The sequence below is a fragment of the Geotrypetes seraphini genome, chromosome 3 (genome assembly GCF_902459505.1).
Source record: "Geotrypetes seraphini chromosome 3, aGeoSer1.1, whole genome shotgun sequence".
Classification (NCBI taxonomy): domain Eukaryota; kingdom Metazoa; phylum Chordata; class Amphibia; order Gymnophiona; family Dermophiidae; genus Geotrypetes; species Geotrypetes seraphini.
In genome coordinates this window covers 208447193-208474725 of record NC_047086.1, presented here as the reverse complement: position 1 = coordinate 208474725, position 27533 = coordinate 208447193, and the positions used below count along the sequence as shown (strand labels likewise).

At 43.0% G+C, this 27533-nt stretch overlaps 1 protein-coding gene across 7 annotated transcripts in view; it reads right to left on the bottom strand.

The window, feature by feature from the left end:
* Window positions 1–27533, bottom strand: part of AGAP2 (ArfGAP with GTPase domain, ankyrin repeat and PH domain 2) — a 526417-nt gene that overhangs the window by 44135 nt on the left and 454749 nt on the right. For all 7 annotated transcript variants that reach the window (XM_033938398.1, XM_033938399.1, XM_033938400.1 and 4 more), the window contains one exon: window positions 7083–7234. In XM_033938398.1, coding sequence (XP_033794289.1) covers window positions 7083–7234 — 152 coding nt within the window. The remainder of the gene's footprint in view (window positions 1–7082; window positions 7235–27533) is intronic.

Genomic DNA, 27533 nt, shown 5'->3' with positions numbered 1-27533 from the left:
ATATGTAAAACCAGTCGATAAGTGGCTTCCACTGAGTACTATCAGAGGGGATTTGTCCCCCTGAGCCACTGTATTGAACGGGAGCAAATAATTAGTTTTAAAGTAAGTCCCATCCTTGAGATGCCTCCTGGCGTTTAGAATGATGACAAACCATTTATATCCTGAGTAAGATGATCAGAATTCCTATATTTAAGGGGATAAATATCTTTTTTGATAGACATTCCAGCAATATATTTTTTTGCAATTACCATTATAACTTGTAATTGTCCAGATTTTCAGGCATTATTAAAATGGCCAAACAAGCACACATCTAGAGCCCAAAGTGACAGAACATGCCCTCTTTCACATAATATGCAGGTTTACTATTCTGAAGGAACAACAGCTGCAAAAATCTGATGGCATGAACCTCTTTATCTTCCCTAGCCCAATCTTCTAAGGATCAGCTTCTGCCAGGGTCAGCCAAGCTCCACAACCAAATGCTTGTCTTACTACACAACCATCCATGGCTTCTAATCCAACACTGCCTGAGTTCTTCACACCCATCTCCTGCCCAGGTTTGGCCAAAAAATGCTGCCCAGAACATAGATCTCTTAGTTCCCAAACCAAGGTACAAGGTTCTCCTGCTCACTACACTACCAGATGTAGCCTTAATTCAGTTATTCATCAAAAACAAAGAAAAACCTTGAGGGTTTTAACGACTTACAAGGGTTAGAGTGCAAAGTTAGATAAAAGACCAAAAGAGGGAGTTGTTCCAAAAAGAAGAATTAGGCCAAAGGATGCAAAGGTCTGCAAGCCATCTTCAAATGAAACTCTCTCCCTTTGAAAACATGGGTGGCACCCAAATCCCCAGATTCTATAAATGGCGTACAAAACTGTGTACGCAAATTTGGGAGTATGCCCAATTTGTGCATGCAATTTAATTAATAAACTAGTTAGTGTCAATAACTGGACACTAACAATCAATTATTGGTGCTAATTTGCAACAATTTGGATTCACATGTGCTTCTTGCTAACCACTATTCTATAAAGATGCGTGCACAAATATTTTAGTGTGTGACTGAAAAGGTGGGGGGGGGGGTGGCAATGGAATGGGCATGAGCAGGTCAAGGGTATTCACTAAAGATGTTCACAGCATTATAGAATTCAGGAGATCCACACCTAATTTATGCATCAGGTTTTAGCTGCTGTAAATCTTCTGGGTGTGGATCCTGACACTACACACTATTCTATAAATGGTGTCCCTTTTGGAATGCTGTTTGTAGAATAGTGCTCAGTCCTCATTTTTTGGCATCCAAATCTGGGCACCAGCTTGTTCAGGCAGTTAAGTACTAATACACAGTACTAACACTTTTTTTTAGCCTGTAAAAAAATGCCCAATCACAAATAAGTACCAGCAGAAGAAAACCCAAAGAACAGCTTGGAGCCTTGGAACTGTGCATTGACTTAGTGTCTGATGGTCCTGCCCCCTCTGACACAGGAAGTCTGCCTCAGAAAGGGTGGGACCAGCAGACACTGAGCATATGCACAGGCTCCAAGGGTGGTGCTTCTCTTTGCTTTTACTTCTGCCATAAAACCGAGAGGATGGCAACAAGGGTAACTGCAGCAACAGATCAAGTTTCAAGTTTATTCATGGCTTGATATACCGACCATCACATGTATCTGGGTGGTTTACCATATTAAAAATTAGAAAGGTCCAATATTATTTTTGATTTAGGTGGGGTAAAATAAAAAGAGGGTAAACCTAAAACTATGACGAATTAGGACTGATTTGAAACGAGAGGTTTTGGGGGATAGGGAAGTTTTAATTACAATGATGAATAAAAATAAAAGGAAGGGGAGGGGGAGGGGAGTAACAATTTGTGGACTAATGTGTAATTTTCAACTTTTCTTTTTCTTGATATTTCACATTTTGTGAATTTTGAGTTTCTAAATCTGTATTCAAGTAAAGTTTGTTTGTGGCTGATTTTCTTTGCTGGAGGAGCTGACACCGTAAATCAGGCACCCCTGCGGCCACCACCTGCAAGAGTTGGCGTCGGGAGGGGAGGTCCTCTTTCCTGATATTTAAAAACCTGAGTGCCACAGAACAGAGGGCTGATTTTCTTTCTTGGAGGAAGCTGACACCTGAAATCAGGCACCCTGCGGCCACCACCTGGCAAGAGTCAGCATCGGGAGGGGAGGTCCTTTCTCCCAATATTTAAAAACCTGAGTGCCGCAGAACAGAGGGCTGATTTTCTTTTTTGGAGGAAGCTGACACCTGAAATCAGGTACCCCTGTGACCACCACCTGGCAAGAGTTGGCGTTTTCCATGTTTTAAAAAAGTTTTATTAAAATTTGTTATCTCACTTATCAAATTTCTAAGCGGTTTTACAGTAAAATTTCCAATAAAGGGGGACATACAGACATTTGTCATTATATAAAAACAGTATTTGCATTTACATGGACACTACAGACTGACAAGAATTACAGGAGGTAGGCGGGTAATACAAGTAGGTGGGGGAATTAGCATCTGTGATAGAGGATGGATACAGATTGTCATATGTTATAGATCAAATGTATCTTTAAAGAGGAAGATCTTTAGATCCTATTTAAATTTTTTGATGTTGGATTCTTCCCGAAGGTAAGTAGGCATTGAGTTCCATAACTGAGGGGCTATAGTGGAGAATATTGATGAACGTGTGGTATCGTATTATCTGCTGTGGTGATGGCATAACTAAAAGATGTACTCTATTAGGTGTACAAGGAATTATTAATCTGTTTATGAATTCTGGTTTATTGGAGGTTTTAGACTTGAATGTTAGTAAAATAATTTTATATGTGATTCGTTATGAAATTGGCAACCAGTAGGCTTTTATAAGTAATGGTGTCACATGGTCGTATTTTTTTGATTTGGTTAATAGTTTGATTGCCGTATTTTGTATTATCTGTAATCTTCTTAGTTCTTTTTGAGTAATTCCCTTGTAGAGCGCGTTACAATATTCTAGTCTGGATAGGATGAGAGAGTGGATAAGAATATTTAGTGAATGAGTTTCTAATAAATTTGCGTCCTCTCTCCCGATATTTAAAAATCTGAGTGCCGTGGACATGTGCCCGAGGCCATGTGCCCAAAGGGGCAGGACATGCCCTTTTGCACCCCTTACTTAAGTCACAAGAAGCGAGGAACAGGAAGGAGACGACTAAGGGGAAGAGGAAGGCGAAAATTATTTCAACTTCAGTTACAACGGGTCTGATGGATTGCCATCTTCATCTGGGTTCTCTAGCACCTCTTGAAGGTAAGACTGATTTACAGTCCCAGTCTGCCTCTCTCTCCTCGGATGAACCTCCACCTCCACCTTAAACAGCTTTAAATTCTTTGGAGAAAGCTGATTCTTATTCCAAAGTAGGACAGGAATCAACTTCTCCTAATGTATCTGATTTGGATCCAAAGATACCAATCATGGGACAACAACCTATTATCGTTATCTCCAGTATCAATGCCTCCAGGATCTAATATTAGTCCTGTGTCTGGTGCTAAAACTATTACACTTCAGGATGTCTGGACTATGGTGAATAGAATAGAAAGCTCACTACAGGGCACTGGTGTCAAGCGTTGTCAATTTTTAACTGAAATTACTAATAAGGTAATTGAACATGAAACTCAATTAACTTTAATTGAAAAAAAGGTGGATAAATGAAATACATCTGTTTCTGTAATGCAATCATGTGTAACATCTAATATGAAAGACAATACTTTATTACATTTACATTTACAAATGGAAAAAATGGAAAATGCTATGAGATCTAAGAACCTTAGGTTCTTAAATTTTCCTATATCTCATTACCTGTCTCTTTTGGAATTACTGTTAATATATATTGTGACATGTGTCATGAGGAAAAACCCTGCTCTAAAACCCTCAATCCCTAAAGCTAAGCCAATTCAGCAGCCAGAGAATAGTGTTTTAGGCAGAGTAAAACAAGCAGGGTTAAAAGAGAGCCATCCACCAGGAACCCAGTGGGGAGGTCTCCCAAACCACAGTCTAATTGCCATTATTCCTTTCCCAAGAGCAGAGAAGTTTCCCTGCAAAACCAAGCTGTGAAACAGAGAATCAACCCAGAAGGGGGCGGGGCCACCCCTGGGAAGCTGCAAGCACTTAAGCCTGCAGACGTGAAGGAGAAGGGAACTAAATTAAACCCAGCTGAGGCTAGAAAGAAGATTTGAGCCCAGCCCACAGCTCAACTTGGGACATTCCCTCCCCAGAGGAAAAAAGACAACTTTTTGCCATCCAAAGAAGGACAAACAGAACTGCCACCAGCAGCTAAGTACTGGGACCTTGCAGAGGGATTTGTCAGGGAGAGGCAAGGCTATGATACAGGGGGGCAGGGGGAAGCTTGGCCAGCCAGCTCTTTTAACTATCCTGGAGGGGGAGGGAAAATGTAAATGCAGAAAGCATGGAAATAGCTGAGTATGATTGTGATACCAGTAGTATGGGCTGGGAGAGCCATACTAATATCCCAGAAGACTATAATTTGCCAGAAGGCATGGAGTTGTAATGTAACTGCTCACCAGCACTGCTCTTTGTAAACGTTTCCCCAGCCAGAATATTAAATGAGCTATGAATGTGTATGTGCTGGGGGAGGGCTACAGAGTGCTGATAAGAAACAGGGACCAAGCACAAGTGCTAGGGAAATTAGCTATTCCCTGAACAAACTTCTAAACTGCAGTGAAGTAGAAAGGGATGCTTGGAAACTTGGGTGGGGCATAGAACAGCTGTATGCACAGGAAGGGTTGTTTGATTCCACTCTCCACTGCTTGGACAAAACGGGAGGAGGTCCCCAGAGAGAAGAGCAGTGAATGAAGAAGTTAAAAGCCAATGAGAACTGTTTTGCTTTATTATTGGAACTGGCTATACTATAATAGAACAGGCATTGCCTGGAGAGAGGGGAGTAAGCCGGCAGAGCGCTCCTCAAAAAGGAACCTAGCTACCTGTGGGTAGGGGTCCCAACAGAGACTATAATATTATTTGGACATTAGTATTAGAGGCAAATGAAGCCTGATGGCAATGAACTTTGAAATGAAATATAATAAAGGATGCTTTACCCAGGTGGCAGTGAAGACTGAACTGCATTGAACTTATCACTGGATTTAAGTCTGAAATTTTTGGTTTTGGTTTTCTTGTGGACAAATAAAGTGTAAACCTTATTTTGAACTGAATCCAGAAAAATTCCGTGTTTTTCTTTTCACCAACCAAATCAAAGGCACCCAAAATCTTGCCTGCTGTCTGAGCCGGGTCTTTCGCTAGCTGAAGGTCTGGCCCGGTCACAATATGAAAGATATTCTTCACTATTTACAGGTAGAAGGTTTTATACCTGATAACCTTTATTATATTCCTAGTGGTACTAGAGTTATAACTGAAGAAGGAGGAATAGATCAATTGGTATCTCCTAATAGTTTAAATATCTCTCAATCCTGGAATCATCTAAAGATTATATAGCTAAAAGAGCAACATTGCTGGTTACTTTTAGATCTAAATTGGAAAAGCAAGCTATACTAAAACTTTATTTTGCAAATAAAAAAGCTGTTTTGTGGGCAACAGTTAAGTTTTCCCAGATGTTTCTAAACAGACACAATATAGCACCCCTCCTGCTCCCTTACAGGTACAGGGAGGGGGGAGGGGAATGGGAATGGGGCGTCTGGTGGAAAGAGGGAGTCAGCATCCGTCCTGCCATTTGGTTGTTTGTTTGTTTTTCAGGGGTAAGTCGGCCCGATGGCAGGAGGGAGTGGGAATCTCTCCTGCCATATTTGAAGTGGTGACGGCGGCAGACATCGGCGGGGGGGGGGGGGGGGCATTTTGGGAGGTTCTGGGAAGGAGGGGCACTTTGTCAGAGCGGTGCCTTTTTTTTTTTTTTTTTAATCGGCTGATATTTTGTGTGTGTAATACGCAAAATATCAGTGCCATTAAAACTTTTTTTTTTTTAAACCAGGCAGACCTGTCAATAACACAGTTACAATACAAGAAATTCTTCAAACTCTTGTGAAACACACTAAAATCTTTGATACTTGGCTAAAACACAAGTCTGTATTAACCCAAACTAGGTAATATAGAGAGGTACTGGGGTTCTCAAGCACTCACAGCTATAAGCCCGACATTCTTTTCAAGGCCAATAACCACAAAGTGAGCTATCATCGATCCCATACACTCTCTTCGTAGGTGATTTTTATAAACTGTTTTTTTTAAATATTTTTAAATAGTTTAGTGATCTTATTTAGTGATCTTAATTTCTTATGCAATACTCTCCCATTATGGAATATAATCATGAAGTACTTAGCTTCAAAATATATGCTTAACGACGGAAGATCTCCGTTTCGCTCCTATTACTTTTATAAGAGCTTCATCAAGGAAAGCGCCAAAAGTAGCACTGTTTGCACCACCGGCACTACATAATCAAATTGACCTGTTTAACGAAGAGTCTGCAAATTTCAGAGACACAAAATGACCAGCCCCTTTGATCCCCTGAAATCCTCCAAACGAAAACTGGCAGGAGGGATGCCTACGCCCTCCTGCCGACACCTTCCCCAAATCTTTCACACCACCCCCATTGAAGACTGGCAGGAGGGAACCCCACCACAATTCATTTTTGAAAATCACAATTAGTAAAATAACTCATTAATCGTGATTAACATGCAGCCCTAGTTCCTGCCATTTCTTTTCCTAAAGGCCCAGCTGAACCCACCTCCCAAATCTCTTGCATTGACAATAGTCTCTTGCTCTTGCATGGGAAAGGTGAAGATGTACTCCTGACATGGGAGTCTCCCACCTAACGCTTAAGACTTGACAAGTCTGCTTTTATCTACATTTGAGGAGGTGCTTTTGGTTTTGTCATGTCAGGGGAGGCAATACAACATTTTGCATGTATTTGTGAAAAAAATGTTTCTGAATAAAAAGAAGGTTTAAATCTTTGTGGATACTTTTTCCTTGGAAGTACACTTTCAAAGGGGACGTACACTCATATTTTGAAAAATGTCTTGATAGCATTTTCTGGATTTAAAAATCTGACCACCTTATTTATGAAAGGGAGAAAACCTTTGCTTCAGATATTTGCAGTACCTTGTTCTTACTACTCTCACAACACTGCAAGCTAGCAAGGATCTGACTCTCGATGGCTTGGACCCAGGAATCCCTCTCTTCAAAGCTACTTGCTTCAAAATGCCAAATCTGTCCTGAACTGGAGACGATAATGAATTCAAAATTGTCTTCCTCTGTAAAAAACATAAGAACAGACAAACCCAAATTAAAAGTTACATACTTTTTTTGGTTGACACAAATATCTGTGTTTTAAACTTTACAAAAATATTTGATTACTTGCCTCACCCTATGGAGCTCAAGGCACGGTACAAAATATATATATATTTTTTAAATATAATATCAAAAACCTGCTCTCTCAAATAAACTTACAGTACTCCCGGCTCTATTTAAAAAAAATAACAAAAAGCCCCCCAAAAACAAGTTTTCAATTGTTTCTTAAAAGTCTCCTAATTGTATAATTGTCGTAGTACAGTACTATAGGGATTAGGTTCTGTAACTTAGGTCCCACGCAAATGCTTCTACATCAGTAACTTTCAGTTTTGTCCTTTGAGATACTTTCACCATTCATGTGTTTTTTTATTATAAATTAATTTAATTTCCTTAGTGAAGGCCTACAGTGCAGTACATGTTTAAAGTCATCTATTTCTTAGCAGGTCCACTCATACTAGCTTTTTCTTGAAGCTAGCCTAGGCAGACTCCAGTCTTTTACCAGCTCTTGTGTGAGCTTGATTAATCTCAAAGAAATGCTATTAAATGGGAATCATAAAATATTTCCTGTCTCTAGGAATAAGTGTAATTTTATCTCTAAACATACTTCTCTGAGTTCAAGCAAGATATACTGTATAAGCCATTCAAATGGATTGGACGATTAGGTTCTTACCTTTGTTAATCTTTTTTCTGTTAATCCATGGAGGAGTGTGTATGATAGGTGTTCAATACGTACCCACGAACCGGGTCTTGTAGAAAGCCACACAAATTTTTGGCTCCTCCCACATAGCAGAGGAACACAGAGCCCACTACAGTTGAGTCCAAAAGCAATCAAATATCACTGGAACAAAGCATACACTCTTATATATTGCAAAACACTATTCTGTTTTGCAATATATAAGAGAAGAATTAATAAAAAGGAAAGATGAAAAACATGCACAAATAAGGCAGCAATAAGAACCTGCCTGCTGCGTGTAATGAGCACAAACCTGAAATTAGCCAAAGGCTAAATTATATACTCACTTATACAGAATGATTCCTCGCAGGGCCCATTTGCTGGTTGAAAGATACTTAGGCCTGAAAGGAGAAACATCCAAGGCAGAAAATGCAGGCGGTACAGAAAGAATCAGAAGTGGGCCGTACATACTCCTCCAAGAATTAACAGAAAGATTACCAAAGGTTAAGAACCTAATCTTCCATTCTGTTACATCCACTCTGGAGTCTGTACAATAGGTGACATACCAAAGCAATGGCAACGTCTAAGGTGGAACAGAAGAGCCTGCCCGCAATACTGAGACCCCAAAGGCAGCATCAAATCGAGCTGCCACATCCACTCTGTAAAATCTCGTGAAGGTATGAAGGGAAGACTAAGTAGCCACTCTACAAATCTCAGCTATGACACTCCTGGTCGAGTGAGCTTTGAGAGAAACTGATGGCTGCTTACCACAGGTGATGTAAGTCGATGAAATGGCCATGCGGATCCATCTGGAAACAGAGGCCTTGTATGCCAGCCTATCATGCCTAGATTGACTGGTCAGGACAAACAGATGATAAGAAAGATGTAATTCATTGGTTCTTTCTAAATAGTGAAGTAAGGCTCTGTGTATGTTCAGCTTCTGTAATATCTTATCCTTCTGCTCCATTCCCTTGGGACAAAAAGCAGGAAGACAAACTTCCTGTTTGACATGGAAATCCGAAACTACTTTCAGAAGAAAAGAAGAAACTGTATGGAGGGATACCCCTTGCCTCCATGATCCGGAGAAAGGGCTTTCTACAAGAGAGAGCCTACAGTTCAGAAATATGCCTTACTGAGACAATTGCCATGAGGAATATTGTCTTGACCATAAAGTCCAGAAGGGATGCATCCTTAACCTTTTCCTATCGTAATAAATTTTATGTTATGCTGGTTCCAATTGTAATTATTTTAGCAAAGTTTTGTATTATTCACCGTTATTATTTACGGCTATTGTAAACATAATGTAAATAAGTCATAAGTCTGTAAATTCAAATATTTTGTGTTCCTGGCTCTTTATTAGTCCACACAGACTGTTTATCCACTGTCTATGTCATTTTTGAAATGTCCCGTCATCCGGGACACACGATAGGAAAAGGTTAAGCGGCTCAAGAGTTTTAGCAAGCTCCTTCAGAACAATATTAAGATTCCATGTAGGAAAAGGCTTTTGTAGGGGTGGCCAAAAGTGAAGAGCCCCCCCTGAGAAATCTGAACACATCTGGATGAGCTGTAAGTGAACTGGAACCACTGTGCACCCTAAAACAGGAAAGGCCTGCCACCTGTACCTTGAGGGAAGCCTGCAGAAAAGCTAAAACCACCAGAATGGGAGCATGCAATGGCTCCACCTGGTCTCTGTCACACCACTGCTGGAAAGCCTTCCAAGTTTTGGTGCAAAGTCACCATAATAGAGGGCTTTTTGGACCTCAAAAGAGTGGCAATGACCACATTAGAGTAGCCCCTTTGAAGCAAGGCCTTGCACTCAAGAACCTGCTGTAAGACCAAAGCACTGGGGGTTCTCCATAGGAACCGGTCCCTGACTGAGAAGGTCACAAGGAAGAGGGAGGTTGAGGCTCTTGTCCCGCTGAACACAGATGAGACCTGCATACCATGGATAGCGAGGTCAGTCTGGAGCCAATAGGATTACCAGGCCTGGATGAGTCATAATCCTACAGATGACTCGACCCATGATGGGCCAAGGCGGAAAGAGGTAAAGGAGCACCTGAATTGGTCTAAGCTTCCTGGCTCTGTTCATCAACTCTAGAAGTGCTTGACTTTCGAGTTCCTGGCTGAAGCCATCAAGTCTATCATTAGTCTGCCCCAAACAATGAACAATGAGATGAAACACCCGCTGTGAGAAAGACTACTCTCCCGGGTCCAGAGCTTGGAGACTGAGAAAGTCTGCTTGCATATTTTCCACTCCACTCTGTGGAGAAAGCCTGTAAGTGCACTTCCACCCACAGGAAAAGTATCCGTGCCTCCCGACTCAAATTAACACTTTTGGTGCCCCCCTGCCGATTCACATACACCACTGCAGTGGCTTTGTTGGAAAACACCCTTACTGCTTTTCCTTCTATGGTGTGTTTTCCAGAGCTCTCAATGCCAGCCTTATGGCTCGAAGCTTGAGATGGTTGATCGACCATCTTTGTCCAGGGGAATTGCATCTGAAGGGGATGACATTGAGGGAACCATCGAGACAGGAAGAACACCTGTAAAGGCTGAATGTGGGACCTGGCCCAGGGAATAATCTCCAGGTAAGCTGCCATGTAACTCCGTCCCTGAAGGTAGTGCCAGGCAGTGGGGGTCAAAAGCGCTAAGAGATCCAGCATGCCCTTGCTGAGTCTGTGTCCTCTCCCAGACAGAGAAGCCCTAAATATGGAGTCTTTTTGGCAACAAAGCCTCAGAAAATGAGAGAAAAATATCCAAATAAAAAAATGAACAGAGCAGATCAGAACATACATTCTCAGTTCATTTCCAGAAGGAAAAACTGAAGAGAGCGGTATGCTACACTGGTGAAGGAGGAGGAGCCGAAAGATATGATTGACATCCTTCCGCAACAGTTCACAAGCACGGATTGATGTACAGACTCCTGTGTTTATGTAACAGAAACCCAGTTATTAAACTGAGACAGGAGAACAAGCCCCCAACTCAACTGAAACACTACTGAGAAGCTGTTTCATGAGAATAAGCCAAATAGGTACCCCCAACTCAACTGAAACAGCGTTGAGATGCTGGTTCAGGAGAACAAGCCAAATAGGAACCCCCAACTTACAGAGATTCAGCATAAAACTAGCTCACAAGCACAAAACCCCAAAAAGGTAGTTAAAGCTCAACTGAATCTAGTCAGAAACTAAGTTAGAAGCAGGACTGTTAGTCCGTCATCCATCTGCTTGGGAGGCAGAGAAATATTGAACATTTTATGCTACACAATTCCCTTAAGACAGTGGTCTCCAACGCATGGCTCCACAGCCTCATGTGGCTCCTAAAGTCCTCCATTGTAGTCCTCAAACAGTTGACTAAAATACTCTTTAAATCCTGTAAATGCATTAATTTTCTTCTGTTGACAATCCAAAATAAAGTGAGTTTTTAAAATATTTCCTTGAAAGTGTTGTAGAATCAATATTAGAATTAATTTTTATTTAATACCCAGTTTGAGCAAACAAGTCAAGGTAGTTTACAAAATCAGTGGTATGTGTAAGCTTGAACTCCACCCGCCCTTGGAACTTTCTCGTAGTCACACTGAAGCCCTTTACATGAAAAAGTTTGAAGACCATTTCCTAAGGGACAAATCACTTGAGAACTATTTTCATTCTCTGTCACCATCCACTAGTAGATGGATTTAGCCTATTTGTCTGGACTGGTCTGATGAGATGCTAAGGAAAAATTTAATTACAAAATGAAGGATTGGGGCAACATAGCTCACTAGAGACTGGCTCCAAGTGAGCTGGAAATTAAAAGAAACAGAGGCAGAAAAAAAATCCCCTCAAAAACTCAAAAAGATTTAATTAGGTTGGAATGTTCTGATCTTTAGGATTAAAACACAGTCATATATATTCTGAGATAGAACAAATTATGTTGTCAGTAATTTCAGAGCTATTGCTCCCTTCGTGTAATCTAATAACAGTGTTTTCCCAGAAATTTTTTCCAGCCAGGTGGTACAAAAAAGTAGCCAGGTGGGGTGGGACGGGGAAATTTGTTGGTGCAAATTTGGTGCTATGCAAATTACCCCTCCCTGCTTACGGTGAAGGAGTAGGAACGGGGAAGAGGGTTGGCGCGTGGCCTGGAATGCTATGAAATTTACCTCTCCCTGCTCATGGTGAAGGAGTAGGGTAGGGACAGGGAAAAGGATTAGTGTGCGGCTTCAATGCTGGTGGTGCGATGAGCGGGGCTGCTTGTAGATCTGCGGATGCAAGATGACAGCCGGGTGCTCACCTAAATTAGCTGGGCGAAGCGCCCGGCTAAAACACGCTAGGGAGAACACTGTTAATAAGATCATAAGCAAAGAGTCAGTGGCATACTTACAGATTAGAACACAGCTCATTTACTAACAGTATTACCCCATTTTATTCTTGTGGACCCTGCTGTAGATAACATGTGATAATGTCATTAGCGTATACTCACTGTCAGTATATGACCCACAAAGTGATTTACCCCCAAAGTCACACAGAATCACTGGCAGAACCAGGATACAGAACAGAAGTACAAGAACATAAAGTGAAAATAAGGCACCAGAAAATGAATCCCTAACAAACATGGAAAACATATACACAGAATTTTTTTAAAAAGGGTTCCAGTAACAGCTCAATGGTACATGCAGGAATGATGCCACTAGCCCCACAGGTACACTGAGATGGATGGCTCACAGTTATTTACCTGTTTTATAAATATTTCTTAAGCTACCAAAGGTTTTTAATTTCCACATTTTGCGTTTGGCTGTCAGTAGCGTGTCCCAGGAAGCAGGTAAGCAAAGACAGAAGAGAAAATAAAAGCAGATAATTAAAGAGGCTTGAGGCAGATATTACAAAGAGCTCAGCAGGCAGAGGAGCATAGTCAGAAGGGAGTGCATTGAAGTTATAAATGAGCTGGTGAGGTGGTAAGATATATTTAAAAAGCAGGCAGAACTGTGCTTGAAAAGAGTTTTTAAATCACCTTTCTCTATATATAATGCCATCATATGCACTGGGCTATTAAGGTCCCTGGTCCAAGGAGCTTACAATATGAGGCTAAGAGCAGAGAAGTTATGCTCAAGGTCACATGGCGAATAGGAGACAAAAAATATATCCCAGTTTTAAAGCTCTGTAATTAACCTTTATATTTTACTACAGCCTAAACTAAATTTCTACAGTTTTTTTTTTGTCTCTGCCATTTAATTGTTTGCTCTATTACACAGATTCTCAAACCACTCCTTTGGACATACACAGCCTGTCAAGAGTTCAGGATATCCATAACCCATAATGAATATTCATGAAAGAGATGGAGACAGCACATGCAAATTTATCTTATGCATATTCATTGTGGATATCTTGAAAACCTGGGTTGGTGTATCCTGAAGACTGAGTTGAAAACACCTGTTCAAAGTGATTTAACTGGCCAGAAATGGTTCCTGGATGGCTAAATTGCTTGTGCAGGGCTGCTGATATTCAGCACTTAACTGGCTAGTGCCACTGAATATCACCTCAGCCACTAAAGTAATAGCCAGCTATTCTGTGGATGGTCCAGGGATGGTTGGCACTTATGTAGTTAAGTGCCAATATTCAGCATTTAGGCCAATATTCTATAAACAGCGTCTTTAGTTACATACCGGTAGGTGCCCCAATGGTGCCTAACTTAATTGGTAAAAGCCATTTAGAAATTATTTAAAAACTGTTAATATAATTAAAAAATATGTAGGCGCCTAGAAAAATGGCACCTTCATCGCATCTAAAGAAGCACCTTAGAACACCTAAGGGTGAAGTAGGCATGGTTAACGCCAGAAACGACCTTAGGCGTTCTAAGACGTCTCTATAGACACAAATCTCATCAAAGGTAGACCCTGGAAATGTAGGCCTTTAAAATCCTGACCTACATTTCTGGCGCCTACCCTTGACAAAAGCTGTGATTCTGTAAACAGCACCGTTGCATGATAGACATGCAATCAGTAGCTGTTTTTTATGCGGTTGCCGATAATGGCGTCATTTACAGAATCCGGCTCTTACTGTCTAAGTTTAGTGGTCAAATCGGACTGCACAAAAAGTCAGTCTTCCAGTGTCACTTATGTGGTTAAGTGCTGAATATCCCTAGCCAAATAAACCCATATATTCAATGCTGGTTTCTGGACGTGACCTGGTATTGTTAAAAATATACTCACCACTGCCGGTTGAATATTGCTCTCCTAATTTTTATCCTATTTAATTAAAAATCACTATTTTAAAAAGTTGTTAGATAATTTGTGACTGTCTCTGGGAAAGGTGATTAAAGCAGCATATTCAAAATGTTAAGAATGGTCAGTTTTTTATGTCATGGGTCCATAAGTATGGCCAGTTTTTCAAGTTATGGGTCCAAAAGTAGTCTATAAAAGTTACATGTTTGAACTTATGCAACTTTTTAGACTTTTCCACATTAAAGGGTGGGTTTTGGGCCATTGGTACTACAAATTGTTTGTTCTAACAGAATTCATTAGATCTTCATTTTTTTTTTGTTTCTGATTTCGCTCCATACGACGCACTTTTTCCACCCCCAAAAAGGGGGTGGAAAAGTGGGTGTGTCTTATGGAGCGAATATACCTCCCCCCCCGCCCCACGGTACTTTTTTAACAGGCAGTGGTCCAGCGTGATCTCCTGCTGGATGGCTGCTTTTCTCTTTGTAGAGCGGCACACAATGCAGGAGCGCAGCTCCATGATTGGTTGCCATCAGTGACTGACGGCAGCCAATCACAGAACAATGCAGGACCAGGCAGGAAGCAAAAAGATCACGCTCCTGTGTTGTGCACCGCTCTGCAAGGAGAAAGGCAGCCGTCCAGCAGGAGACCGCGCAGGACCACCGCCTGTTAAAAAACAGGTACCTGGGGGTGGAAGGAGGTGCATTCGCTTCTACTGAGGGCTTACTCGGGCTGCTGCTTCCCAGCACCAGACCACCAGACGCACCTACGTGTAGAGGAGGAAGAACCAAGAAAAAAAATTCTGAACCAAATTTTTTTTTCTTGGTTTTCTTCCTCTACAAGGGGGTGCGTCCTATAGAATGAAAAATATGGTACTTTAGTCACCTTTTCCCAGAGGTGGTCACATTGGAGTTTGACCTAAGAATATGCATATGCACAAAGAACATTCCTGAGTAAATATTAATATTATAAAGGTTTATGGTTTAATTAAAATTTGATTTACTGCTCTTCCCTGCAAGTTTTACAGAGCGGTGAACACAATAAAATCAATTAAGAGGAAACAAAGTGAAAAGGAACTCCAGTTCTGGACATTACAATCCCGGTGAGGAGGCAATCTTTGAAAGCCTTCTCAAATAGGAAAGACTTCAAAGCCTTCCTAAATTTTGTGTATGATCAATCCAGTTGGACTTCAGAAGGGAGAGAATTTTAGAGAGAAGGATTAACTTAGTAAGAAAAGGTGTTTTCTGGTTGTATCCAATCTAGCCACTTGTGGAAAGGGAATTTGTAGCCAGTGATCATTGAGGGAGCAGAAAAGCCTGAGTGGGGGTACATATGGGATAACAGAAGAAATAAATGTAATAGGGAAAAAATAATAAATTTGGATCACGTACAGGGGAGAGGCAGGAGGGAAATGCTAGGAACTGCTCAGAGGCTGGGCCTGAGCACAAAGCCTGTGAGCTACAAGGAGATCAGAAAGTAAGAGACAGAGAGTCTACAGCAGAAAGCTTATGAGAAGTTGCACATAAAAGCAATTCTCTCAATAAGAGCCTAAGGACAGTTATTGTGAGCTATAGGAAAGCAGAAAGTTTAAGGGTGCTGAGTGAAAATTTGTATGTCTGCTCTGGAGAGTGTGTGTGTGTGTTTGTTAGTGATCTGCAACCTGTCACTAAAATCATCTGTAGTACCTGAAGATTGGAGGGTGGCTAATATTACGCCGATATTTAAAAAGGGCTCCAGGGGAGATCTGGGAAATTACAGACCGGTAAGCCTCACTTCAGTGCTGGGCAAAATGGTAGAAACGATTATAAAAAATAAAATTGTGCAATATGTAGACAAACATGATTTAATGAGATAGAGTCAGCATGGGTTCAGCCGAGGGAGATCTTGCCTCACCAATTTGCTTGACTTCTTTGAAAGTGTGAATAAACACGTGGCTAAAGGGGAGCCGGTTGATGTGGAGGGGCATAATCAAAAGAAACATCTAAGTCCGTTTTGGCCTAACTCACAAGTTGTCCAAAGTCGGACATAGGAAAAGGTCCATTTTCAAAAAAATATGTCCAGCATATTTTTTCCCCGGAAATCGTCCAACTGTACGTCCAGCTGTTTGATCGTCCAGACCACTAAGTCGTCCATCTTTATACCCCATTTTCGACCAAAAATTAATCCAACTCAAAAACACTTAGAAAAAGACCTTTTGTGAGTGGAAGGGGCCAGAAAAGTAAGAGACTAGACACCCAGACATGGCAACAGAGTAGTGGGGCACCTTACAAGGCACTGCTGTGAACTTCACAAAAAGGGTGCCACATAAACATCTCACAACAGCTCCCTTATAGGTCATGGTGAGCCCCCCCAAACACCCCCAGAAACTACTAGACCCACATATCTACCACCCAAATATCCCTTATGGCTGCAGGAGCCACTTATATGGCAGTACAAAAGGGTTTGGGGTTTTCTTGGGGGTGTGCACATGTTTCTCCATGAATGCAGTGATTAGAGTGGCTTATGGGCCTGGGTCCTCCTCTCCATGGTTCACTAACCCACCCCCAAAACCACTTAAGCCACCTCTGTGCAGCTCTATTAGGCTTTCCTATGCCAGGTGCTGATGTTCTGGAGGCAGATATGTAAAGTTGTTATTACGGTTTTTTAAGAGGGTGAGGGGGGGGTCAGTGATCACTGGGGCTGTGTATGGGGGTCTGTACTTTGTGTCTGCAGTGCTTATCAGGTCACTTTGAATACCTTTTGTGGACTTTGACCTGGTTTTAGATGGCCTAAGTCACAATGTCCAAGTTCCGTCTAAGCAGTATTGTAAAACCTTCGGTTATACATACAGTATGACTAAGCCTAGGATGGCCCATGTCCCGTCCAAATCCCGCCCTCACCACTCCTCCTAAAACACCCCTTTTAGCTCTGGTCATTCGGCAGCACTGTGAAGGCCTACTTGTTTTTAAATACGTCTAACACCCTGTTCGATTATCAGCATTTGGACGACTTTTGTTACTGATCATCCAAGTGCCGATTTAGGCCGGTTTTTAGACGTTTTTCTGTTTCGATTATGAGCCCCATAGTGTATCTAGATTTTCAGAAAGCATTTGATAAAGTTCCTCACGAGAGGCTCCTGAGAAAATTAAAGTGTCATGGGATAGGTGGAAAAGTTCAGTTATGGATTAGGAATTGGTTATTGATTAGAAAACAGAGGGTAGGGTTAAATTGTCACTTTTCTCAATGGAGGAGAGTAAACAGGGGAGTGCCGCAGGGGTCTGTACTGGGACCGGTGTTATTTAACTTATTTATAAATAATCTGGAAATTGGAATGATGAAGGAGGTGATTAAATTTGCAGATGACACTAAACTGTTCAAAGTTGTTAAAATGCATGCAAATTGTGAAGAATTGCAGGCGAACCTTAGGAAATTGGAAGACTGGGCGACCAAATGGCAGATGAAATTTAATGTGGACAAATGCAAAGTGATGCACATTGGGAAAAATAACCTGATTCACAATTATCAGATGCCAGGGTCCAACCTGGGGATTAGTGTCCAAGAAAAGGATCTGGGTATCATTGTAGACAATACGATGAAACCTCCCACCCGATGTGTGGCGGCGGCCAAAAAAGCAAACAGGATGCTAGGAATTATTAAAAAAGGAATGGTTAATAAGACTAAGAATGTTATAATGCCCCTGTATCGCTCCATGGTACGACCTAATCAGGAGTATTGCGTTCAATTCTGGTCTCCTTATCTCAAGAAAGATATAGTGACGCTAGAAAAGGTTCAAAGAAGAGCAACCAAGATGGTAAAGGGGATGGAACTCCTCTCGTATGAAGAAAGACTAAAACAATTAGGGCTCTTCAGCTTGGAAAAGAGACGGCTGAGGGGAGATATGATTGAAGTCTACAAAATCCTGAGTGGAGTAGAACGGGTACAAGATCGATTTTTCGCTCTGTCAAAAATTGCAAAGACTAGGGACACTCAATTAAGTTACAGGGAAATACTTTTAAAACAAACAGAAGGAAATTTTTTTTCATTCAGAGAATAGTTAAACTCTGGAATGCATTGCCAGAGGATGTGGTAAGAGCGGATAGCATAGCTGGTTTTAAGAAATGTTTGGACAAGTTCCTGGAGGAAAAGTCCATAGTCTGTCATTGAGAAAGTCATGGGGAAGCCACTGCTTACTCTGTATTGGTAACTAGGAAAAAGAAAAAGAAAACTGACTGTGTTGACTAAAAACTCAGAGTGACCCAGCTTTGAAATGCGCTCAGAGAAATGAAACTCTGAAGAGGGGGAGATAAACCCCTCTTGGGACAAGAGTTCACCATCCAGTCATAGCGTATTATATACAAAATGGGTCACACTCTGAGGTTAAGTAGATATTTCTGAAATCTTCACTGTGTTTCTTAAATAAGATATAATAAAAATCCACTTGTCTTGTTGAATATTTTCAAATTATCTTATGCAGTTGCTTACATTTGTCACTGGAGTATAAAAAACCTCACTTATCTTGTGTGATGCTATGATTAAGGTCCCGGGATCTCAATGCGGCCCCGTTTCGGTATCTGCTTCGGGAGACCCCACTGATTGAGTAACGCTCACTTGATAAATATAGGATAACTAGATTCATTCATATCCGTGAACTTATATCTGTAATGCAATAAAAAATATAAACATAAGCACAGGTTGCGTGCGCTTCTAATCTACAGCCCACGTACCTGAGCAATGCTAAATACTTTCTTGTGGGTGCCAAAATGGGAAACAAGAAGCGAAAAAGTACATACCACTTTGGAAAGTTGCCTCAATGGTTCCGGACAACAAGGAACGCTGATCTTTGTTCCGACTTTTGAACAAAAAGGGGGAGTGGCTTAATGCGTGACACTACGTGATGACGATATCCTTTGAAAACAAAAAAACTTTACAAAAGAAATTGAAAGCTTCCAATAGCACTAAATTGCAAAGAAAGCTACAGGAAAGCAGCCCATTCTATTTCGTTATTCAATCCATGTGGATGAAGGGTGTTCAAATTGTATATCCATTTTTGTTCTCTTCTCCACAGGATATGTGCTGCATTCCCACCCCTAGAGATCTCTACTATATCTAGTACAGAAAATCTTAAATCCATCGGATCATGTTGGTTGTTGAGCCAATGTTGTACCACGGGAGCTTCCTTTGTATCAGAAAGTATTTAGCATTGCTCAGGTACGTGGGCTGTAGATTAGAAGCACACGCAACCAATGCTTATGTTTATATTTTTTATTGAAAGCTCAGGGGAGGTACATCCAAAGCCCATCCTGGACTCTGTATTGATTCCCCGGAGCCTACTAGTCCTCCAGAATTAAAGACTGTGAAATCCTGCTGTCCACTAGGGGGAGCTGGTAGGCCCAAGAACTTCCCAGGTGGCAGATATTCAGGTCACCACCGGGGGAGCCCAAGAGCTGTGCAAGCACCTGCTGACTCAGCTAGATCAGGGTGGGGCCCTGCTCTAAAAAAGGCAGCAGTTTGGGACAAGCAGTTAGGCAGGCTAGGGAGAAGGATAAGGTTCCTCTCCCAGGAGGATCCCCCTGGTCCAGGCAGAGGTGAGAGATGTACACCCATGGAGGTTACTGAGGCTGGAGAAGCACTGAATTTGCAACTACTTGATGAAGAAACCCCAATGGAATTGGAAGGGAGTTTGGCTGAAGGAGTTGCTGAATATGCTGATCCGATGGAGGTTGGTTTAACTACCAGGTGCCAAGAATGATCTGCTTGACTGTGAGTTTTGTTTGGGACTCTTTTTGGAACTCTGCATTTTTTATTTTTTTTTTATTTTGAATATTTGAAGCTGTGAGTGTGTCTCTTGGGTGAGGTTTGCTAACACCCAGGGAGGGAAATTGTGATAGCTGTGTGTAAAGCTGTTCTAAAAGGCAAACCTAAGACACTCTTAATTGCCCAGCAGTGCTTCAAAAGGCTGCTGGAGGCTTCTGTTTGGGAACTGTGTACATTATACATTCCAATGCAGAGAACTCTATTGTTTGAATTGTCACCTGCTGAGGAGCAGGCTGAGAACTATCTGAGAAAATAAGCTTTGTTGAAAGCAGGGTCTCAGGAGGATTTGGATCCATTGTTTCAAGGAAAGAAACTTGAACTATTTGGATTTATTTTGCTTTTGGAGTTTTGTTTTATTTTGGCATTCTTTTGCAAGTAGCACTATTCATTTTGTTGATGCCATTCTGACCTTTATTTTGGACAGTAAATTTCTGTTTGATTCTATAACTGTGTGGTGGTGTTTTGCTGAGTTCCTCATATCCGTCCAATCCTGCAGGGTGACTCCACGCCGGGTCACACGTTGGTGTACTTTTCATGTTTAGCGACTAGCGGTGCTATTGAGTCCCGATCTCGGGCAGCAGAGTGGTTACAAAGGGAGGTTGGAAACGAAGCACCCCTCTCAGAAACCTGGTCATAACTGGATGAGCAGTGAGCGAACTAGAACCCCTGTGGGTCCTGAAGCACAAAAGGCCTGTTACCTGAACTTTAAGGGAGGCCGCCACTAAACCCTTATCTAAACCTGCCTGAAGAAAGGCCAGGACCTCCGAAATGGGAGCCCACTCAGGCTCCACCCGTTCATTAGCAAACCACTATTGGAAAGACTTCTAGGCTTTGGCATAAAAAGCCATAGTTGAGGGACTCTTGGACTTCAAAAGTGTTGAGATGACTACATCTGAATAACCATGCCTCATCAAGGCTGAGTGCTCAGGAGCCATGCCATAAGACCAAAGCACTATGGGTTCTCCAAGGGCACCGGGCCCTGACTGAGGAGGTTGCGATGAAGAGGGAATTTGAGATTCCTGTCTCGCTGATGATGAACAAGATCCGCATACCACGGGTGACAGATCGGAGCGACTAGAATTACGAGGCCGGGATGTGTCATTATCCAGTGGATGACCTGACCAACCAGAGATCACGGAGGGAACACAAAGGAGCTCATGAGCCGGCTGGAGCTGAACAAAGGCGTCCAGCCCTAGGCTTTCACACTCTGTTCTTCGACTTCTCTACTGAAGCCATCAAGTCCATCTGGGGCTGACCCCAGCACTGTATGATCAGACGGAATTATTTCCACGAGAGGGACCATTCTCCCAGGTCCAGGACCTGTCAGCTGAGGAAGTCTGCCTGTACGTTTTTGACACTGGCCATATGCCCAGCCAAGACAGAAGATGTAAATCCGCCCAGCGAAACAGCACGTGAGCTTCCTCGTGGCGTTGTCTGGGAATACTCGCACCGCTTTTCCTTTCAGAGTGGGCTGGAGAGTGAGTAATGCCAGTTGAAATCGCCCAAAGTTCTAGAAGATTGATCGACTAATGCCTCTGAAGAGTCTACTGCTCCTGAATGAAGCAGTCCCCGCAGTGAGCACCCCAACCCAACAGGCTGACATCCGTCATAAGAGTTATCCACTCTGAGATTCAAAGAAGCTTGCCCTGGCAGAGAGGAAATGAGGAATCCACAGGAAGAGATTTACTGACTTGAGAACCAGACTCTCGAGACTACGACGGGAACTCCCCACAGCCATTTCCTATTGGCGATCTACACGGGGCAGGAGCGTAGGAAGATCGCTCCTGCCCCGAAAGCCCGCTAGACCACCAGGTAAGGCCGGGACGCCGGGGGTAAGGCTAAACTATGGGGTTTTTTCTTTTTTTCCCCCTCCCAAAAAAATCGCAAATATGTGAAATCACGATTGCCGAAACCGCGAATGGGGAGGGGGAAGTGTAATGTAATTGCATGACATTGCCACTAGGGGCTTTTACATAACACTGTAAGGGATGCCACAATGTAGGGCTTTAAAGGTAGGTATATGGATCTTAAATTGCATATGGTATGTAACAGGTAACCAGTGATGCTGAATCAGAACAGGTGTTAAATGCTCGCATCACTTAGCTCGGGTGAGAGTGCATATTGCTGTACTGTACTCCCCCGAAGTTCGTGGAGTGACCGCGAATGTTGAAAAACCGCGAATATCGGAAGAGTTGGGTCCGAGGAAGAGTAATCTGCACTCTCCCTCCTCCTGTCCTGATGCTCACTGCAGTCAGACTCCCCGAGCTTGCACACGCCAGCCCCTTACGAGTTCCCAGGCGAATGCTAAAGCAATGGAAGACCGCAGGCTGGGAAAAGGAAGGCTGGCTGTGTGGAACTGGTAAGAGAGCTTTTCCATTGGGCAGTCATTTGCGGTATTTTCTGACCGGAAGAGGCAGTCAGAAAATACCATGAATGACTGTGGAAAGCATCAGGAAAGGGCCTGTCATTAAGATGTCACGGCGGTCACTGTAGTCAGACTCCTCCAGCTCATGTATGCCAGCCTCTTACGAGTCCCCAGGTGAATGCTGAAGCGAGGGAAGACCGCAGGTTGGGAAAGGGACGGCTGGCTGTGCAGAACTGGTAAGAGAGCTTTTCAATTGGTCAGTCATTTACGGTATTTTCTAACCAGAAGAAGTGGTCAGAAAATACTGCGAATGACTGAGTCCACGAATCACGAACCACGAATTTGCGGGGTTACACTGTATTTTAAATAATATGAAGCCAATGAAGTCTAGAAAGAGGTAGTCTAGAATAGATGATGTTGCAATAGTCTAACTAGGAATTAATAAGGGCATAGATAATTGTCATTTGAGAATCTTTGTCCAGAAATGGTTGTACCACACAAAACTGGCAAATGAAAAAGAAACAGAATTTTGCATACGATGTAATCTGTTCTTTAAAACTAAGCTCTTAGTCAATAATAATTCCCAGGTATCTGAAAGATGGATCCTCCTTGACTGGGGGTCATTTATGTTTGGGGCCAGCAGAAGTACAGTCAAACCTTGGTTTGCAAGTAACGCGGTTTGCGAGTATTTTGTAAGATGAGCAAAACATTTGCTAAATTTGAGACTCGCAAACCGAGCGTTGACTCGCAAAATGAGCTCTCGGCCCAGTGGTGGGTACCTGCCTGTGGGTGCCGCAGCCCCTACAGCGGGGTGGCTTCCTACCCTCGGGGTCCCCATGCAGCATGCCTCTGCCATCCGCCAGCGCCTCCTGACTTCTGATTCAAGCCGGGACGTGGCGCATGCATTGTTGGGGCAGTGGCCGGCTTGGCTCGAGAGCTGAGAGGTCATGTGCATGCTTGCACAGGATGGCGGCCAGCTTGAATCGGGAGCCAGGAGGCGCTGGCGGATGGCAAAGGCATTGCCAGAAGCAGGAGGGCAGCCGCATGGGGACCCCGAAGGAAGAAAGCCACCCGCTGAAGGGGCTCCGGCACCCACAGGCAGGTACCCACCCCTGGGCCACCATAGCAATCCTTGTTTGTGGAATGAATCATCTGGGTTTACATTATGGTCTATGGGGAACTTTGCTTTGATATACGAGTGCTTTGGCTTATGAGAATGCTTCTGGAACAAATTTTGCTTGTAAAAGATGTCTGGTGCAGTACTTGGAGAGACCCCTCAGGAAAGAGACTTGGGAGTACTGGTTGACAATTCAATGAAGTCGTTTGTGCAATGTGCGGCGGTGGCGAAAAGGGCGAACAGAATGCTGGGAATGATTAAGAAGGGGATCACGAATAGATCGGAGAAGGTTATCATGCCGCTGTACCGGGCCATGGTACACCCTCACCTGGAATACTGTGTCCAGCATTGGTCGCCGTACATGAAGAAGGACACAGTACTACTCGAAAGGGTCCAGAGAAGAGCGACTAAAATGGTTAAAGGGCTGGAGGAGTTGCCATACAGTGAGAGATTAGAGAAACTGGGCCTCTTTTCCCTTGAAACCCGGAAGTGCTACTGGAAGTTGGATCCTGCAGTTCCTTTTTAGCAAGGGGCGGTTCTTGTGCTGGTGTGCACGGAAGAGGAGTGCAGTTTTCCAGCTGATACATTCCCTGAGGAACCCTTTGAGAGGCGAAACAAGGCACTTGTTGGAGGATTGGGCATGGATTCTGGATTGTTCATCTAAATGGTGCCGTGGTGTTTTCATCTACAGTCTGGCCAGACATTTTCTACCAGTACAGCACGGCATTTCAGACCATGGTCCCAAGCTAAGTAAAACGTTTTTTTGCTTTTCCTGTGCACAGTGATGGGTATATTACCCTTTTGATAATTACATTTCAGTGGTGGTGGAGTTTTTTTTGCCAGTGATAGTACATAAGCAGCTTGGACTTTAAACAGTATTGAAGTTGCTTACTGCTGCATTGAAATTTTTGAGGCTTTTTCTCCACTGGTTTGTGAAATGGTTATCGGGGGAGTGTAACCCATCTCTGGTGAGTAATATTTTGTAGTTAAATTTTGGGATTTTTTTTCTTTTACTGTTACATTTCGGCGTCCAGAAGCTGTGTGCAGGGACAACGGGACAGGGGATCCAAAAACGGGGCGGTCCCGTTCAAAACAGGATGTATGCTCACCTTAAGTTCACTCCATCCAGTATGAACAGATGATTTGACAATCGAAATTCATTCATAAGCTCTAGATACCACAGCCACAGTCTGTACCCATCCAATAATTTCAGCACCCGATCACTTTTTCTTGAGGGTGTGAAGGCAGGAAAGCTTACTTCTTCGTTGATGTGGAATCTGGAACCCACTTTCGGCAAGAAAGAGGGGACTTTGTGCAAGATCACATCTGAATCCAAAATCCTGAGAAATGGATCTCTGCAAGATAAAGCCTAAAGTTCCAACACTCTTTGGGTAGAGGTAATCACCACCAAGAACACTGTTTTGATGGTGAGGTCCCTCAAGGAAATATGTTCCAAAGGTTCATAGGGTGCTCAAGAACATTAAGATCGGAAGATAAACATCTTCTTTCAGTTCCCTCCTTACGAACCATTAATACCCGGCGGAACACTATTTTTTTGGTGACAGGCCCTCATACTTGGAACTCTTTGCCGATATATGTAAGCGAGGAACCCAACCTTGTCAGATTTAAAGGAAAACTTTATATTTTCTTTTCAAGGACGAATTCAATACATAAAAGCTACGAGACCATTAATTTTAGATATGATTTAACCTAGTGTTTATTCCCTTTATGTTTCTTTTCCATACTAATTGTAGCTCTTCCCACTATCCTAATGTTTCCTCTCATAAACCATTTGTCTATTGTTAAGTCTTCTGTCCACCTTAACATATTGTTTTGTCATATACTATTTAATTTTAATTTTGTACATCGCTTTGAAATTTTTTGATAATGCGATTATATCAAACTTTTATTAAACTTGAAACTCATTAGTGCCCGGAGGACCAGATTAAGATTTCATGTCAGAAAAGGCTGCTGCACCAGAGGGCGGAGTCATTATACACCCTTCAAAAACCTGGCCATATCTGGATGTGTGATTATGGTGCTGTTATTAATTCTAGGCCCCAAATAGGAAAGCCCTGCAATCTGAACTTTTAAGGAGCCAACTGCTAGGCCTTATTCCAGACATTCCTGCAGGAAGGCGAATATCACAAAGATCGGTGATGAACTTAGGTCCTCACTCTGAGCGCAACAAATTTGGAAACACTTCCATGCTTTCACACATACTGCTATAGTCACCTTCTTCCTCCATCTTAGAAGAGTGGAAACCACTCCATTCAAATAGCTTTTATGTGTTAGTGCCATGTGCTCCAGAGCTATGCGTTCTGGATCTTGCAGGGCAAATGGACCCTGTGTTGAGCAGCTGAAGATGATAGGGAAGTTTGAGTCTTTGATCCCTGTGCAGATGGACCAGGTCTGCATATCTTGGCTAGTCTGGAGCTACTAGAATCACTGGCCCTTGGTGCACCATGACCCTGCGCAGAAGTCAGCTTATCATGGGCCACGGCTCGCATCTTCAACTGAAGAACCAAACCGCCTTCTTGTTGGCAACCAATGTCATCAGATCAAATGTTGGGTGCCCCCACCGATTCAAGGTCTTCCAGCTGAGGAAATCTGCTTGTACACTGTCCATTCCAGCCACATGCACCTCCACCCATCGAAACAGCATCTGGGCTTCCAAACGAAAAGCAGCACTCTTGATGCCCCCCTAGTGATTGACATAGGCTACCGCTGTTCCTTTGTCCAAGAAAACTCATACCACTTTGTTCTGTAATGCATTCCCAAACTCCTAGAATGCCAGATGGATGGCCTGAAGTTCCAAACGGTTGATTGCCCACTTTCTCTGGGAAGGGGACAAGTTTTCCTGAATTGGATGCCCCTTGCAATGTGGTCCCCAGATGTAGAGGCTGCCTTCCATCGTCAGAGTCACCCATGAAGAGATGCGGAGGGGAATTCAGCTGGTAAGAGACTAGGGTTCCAATTACTGTGCCAAAGTGTGACAAGCCTCCGCTGTCCAAGGTAGGTTCTGGAGAAGCACATCCCTCTGTGGGCACCATCGGGAAAGGAGCACATCTGGAGCAGACACAAGTGTGCTTTTGTTCAGGGGACTATGTCCATGGTGACAACCATGGATCCCAAAACCTGCAGATAATGCCAGGCAGTTGGTGCAGTCTTGCTCTGAAACTCTCGTGATCTGATGCAGAAGCTTCTTTGTATGGGCTTCTGGGAGGAGAGCGGGCTTGTAACAAACCGGATTTCTAGATATTCTAAGATCTGCATCGGCTCCGGGTGGCTTTTCCAAAAGTTGACCACCCAACCCAGCTTCTGCAGTAGGTGAATTACTCGGTGAACCACTAGTCTGCCTTTGGATTTGGACTGGGCTCTGATTAGCTAATCGTCCAGGTACAGATGGACTTGTATACCCACTTTGCGCAGGTGTGCTGCAATAACCACTACCTTGGTGAAGTCTGAAGGGCAAGGCTGCAAACTGGCAGTGTTGCTCCAGAACATAGGACAGCAAAACTTCCTGTGCGCTGGAAAAATGGGAATGTGCAGATAGGCCGCCGTCAAATCTAGGGAGGTGAGAAATTTCCCCAGTTCCACAAACAACGAGCACACCGTCTCCATGCAAAAACGTGGTATCTTGAGGGCCACATTCACTGCTTTTAGGTTTAGAATTGGCTTCCAGTCTTCTGAGCCTCTCTTGGGCACTATAAAATATACTGAGTATCTGCAGGAGCCTGAGTCTTCCTCTGGTACAGACTCTATGGCTTCTAGATCCAGCAATGTTTGCACTGTTGCTCTAGCTTTGGTCACTTTTTCCCGGTCTCCCAGCCAGAGCGTTTAGAAAAGGGTCTGAGAGGGGATGAAAGAACTCAAGCTTGTATCCCTCCCGTATAATGTCCAGCACCCAATGATCTGTGGTAATATCTGCTTAAGCTTCCCAATAGCCAATAACTTCCTGCCGATGCATGGAAGATCGGCTGATGGCTTGGTGTCATAATTGCTTTTTTGGGAGCTGTTGCAGAGCAGGATCCTGAAGATTGGGGGACCTGACACCTCTGAATCTTTGTCTTGAGCTTTGAATTGGTCTCTGGCCTGAAGGATCTGCCGAAAACTGGCGATAT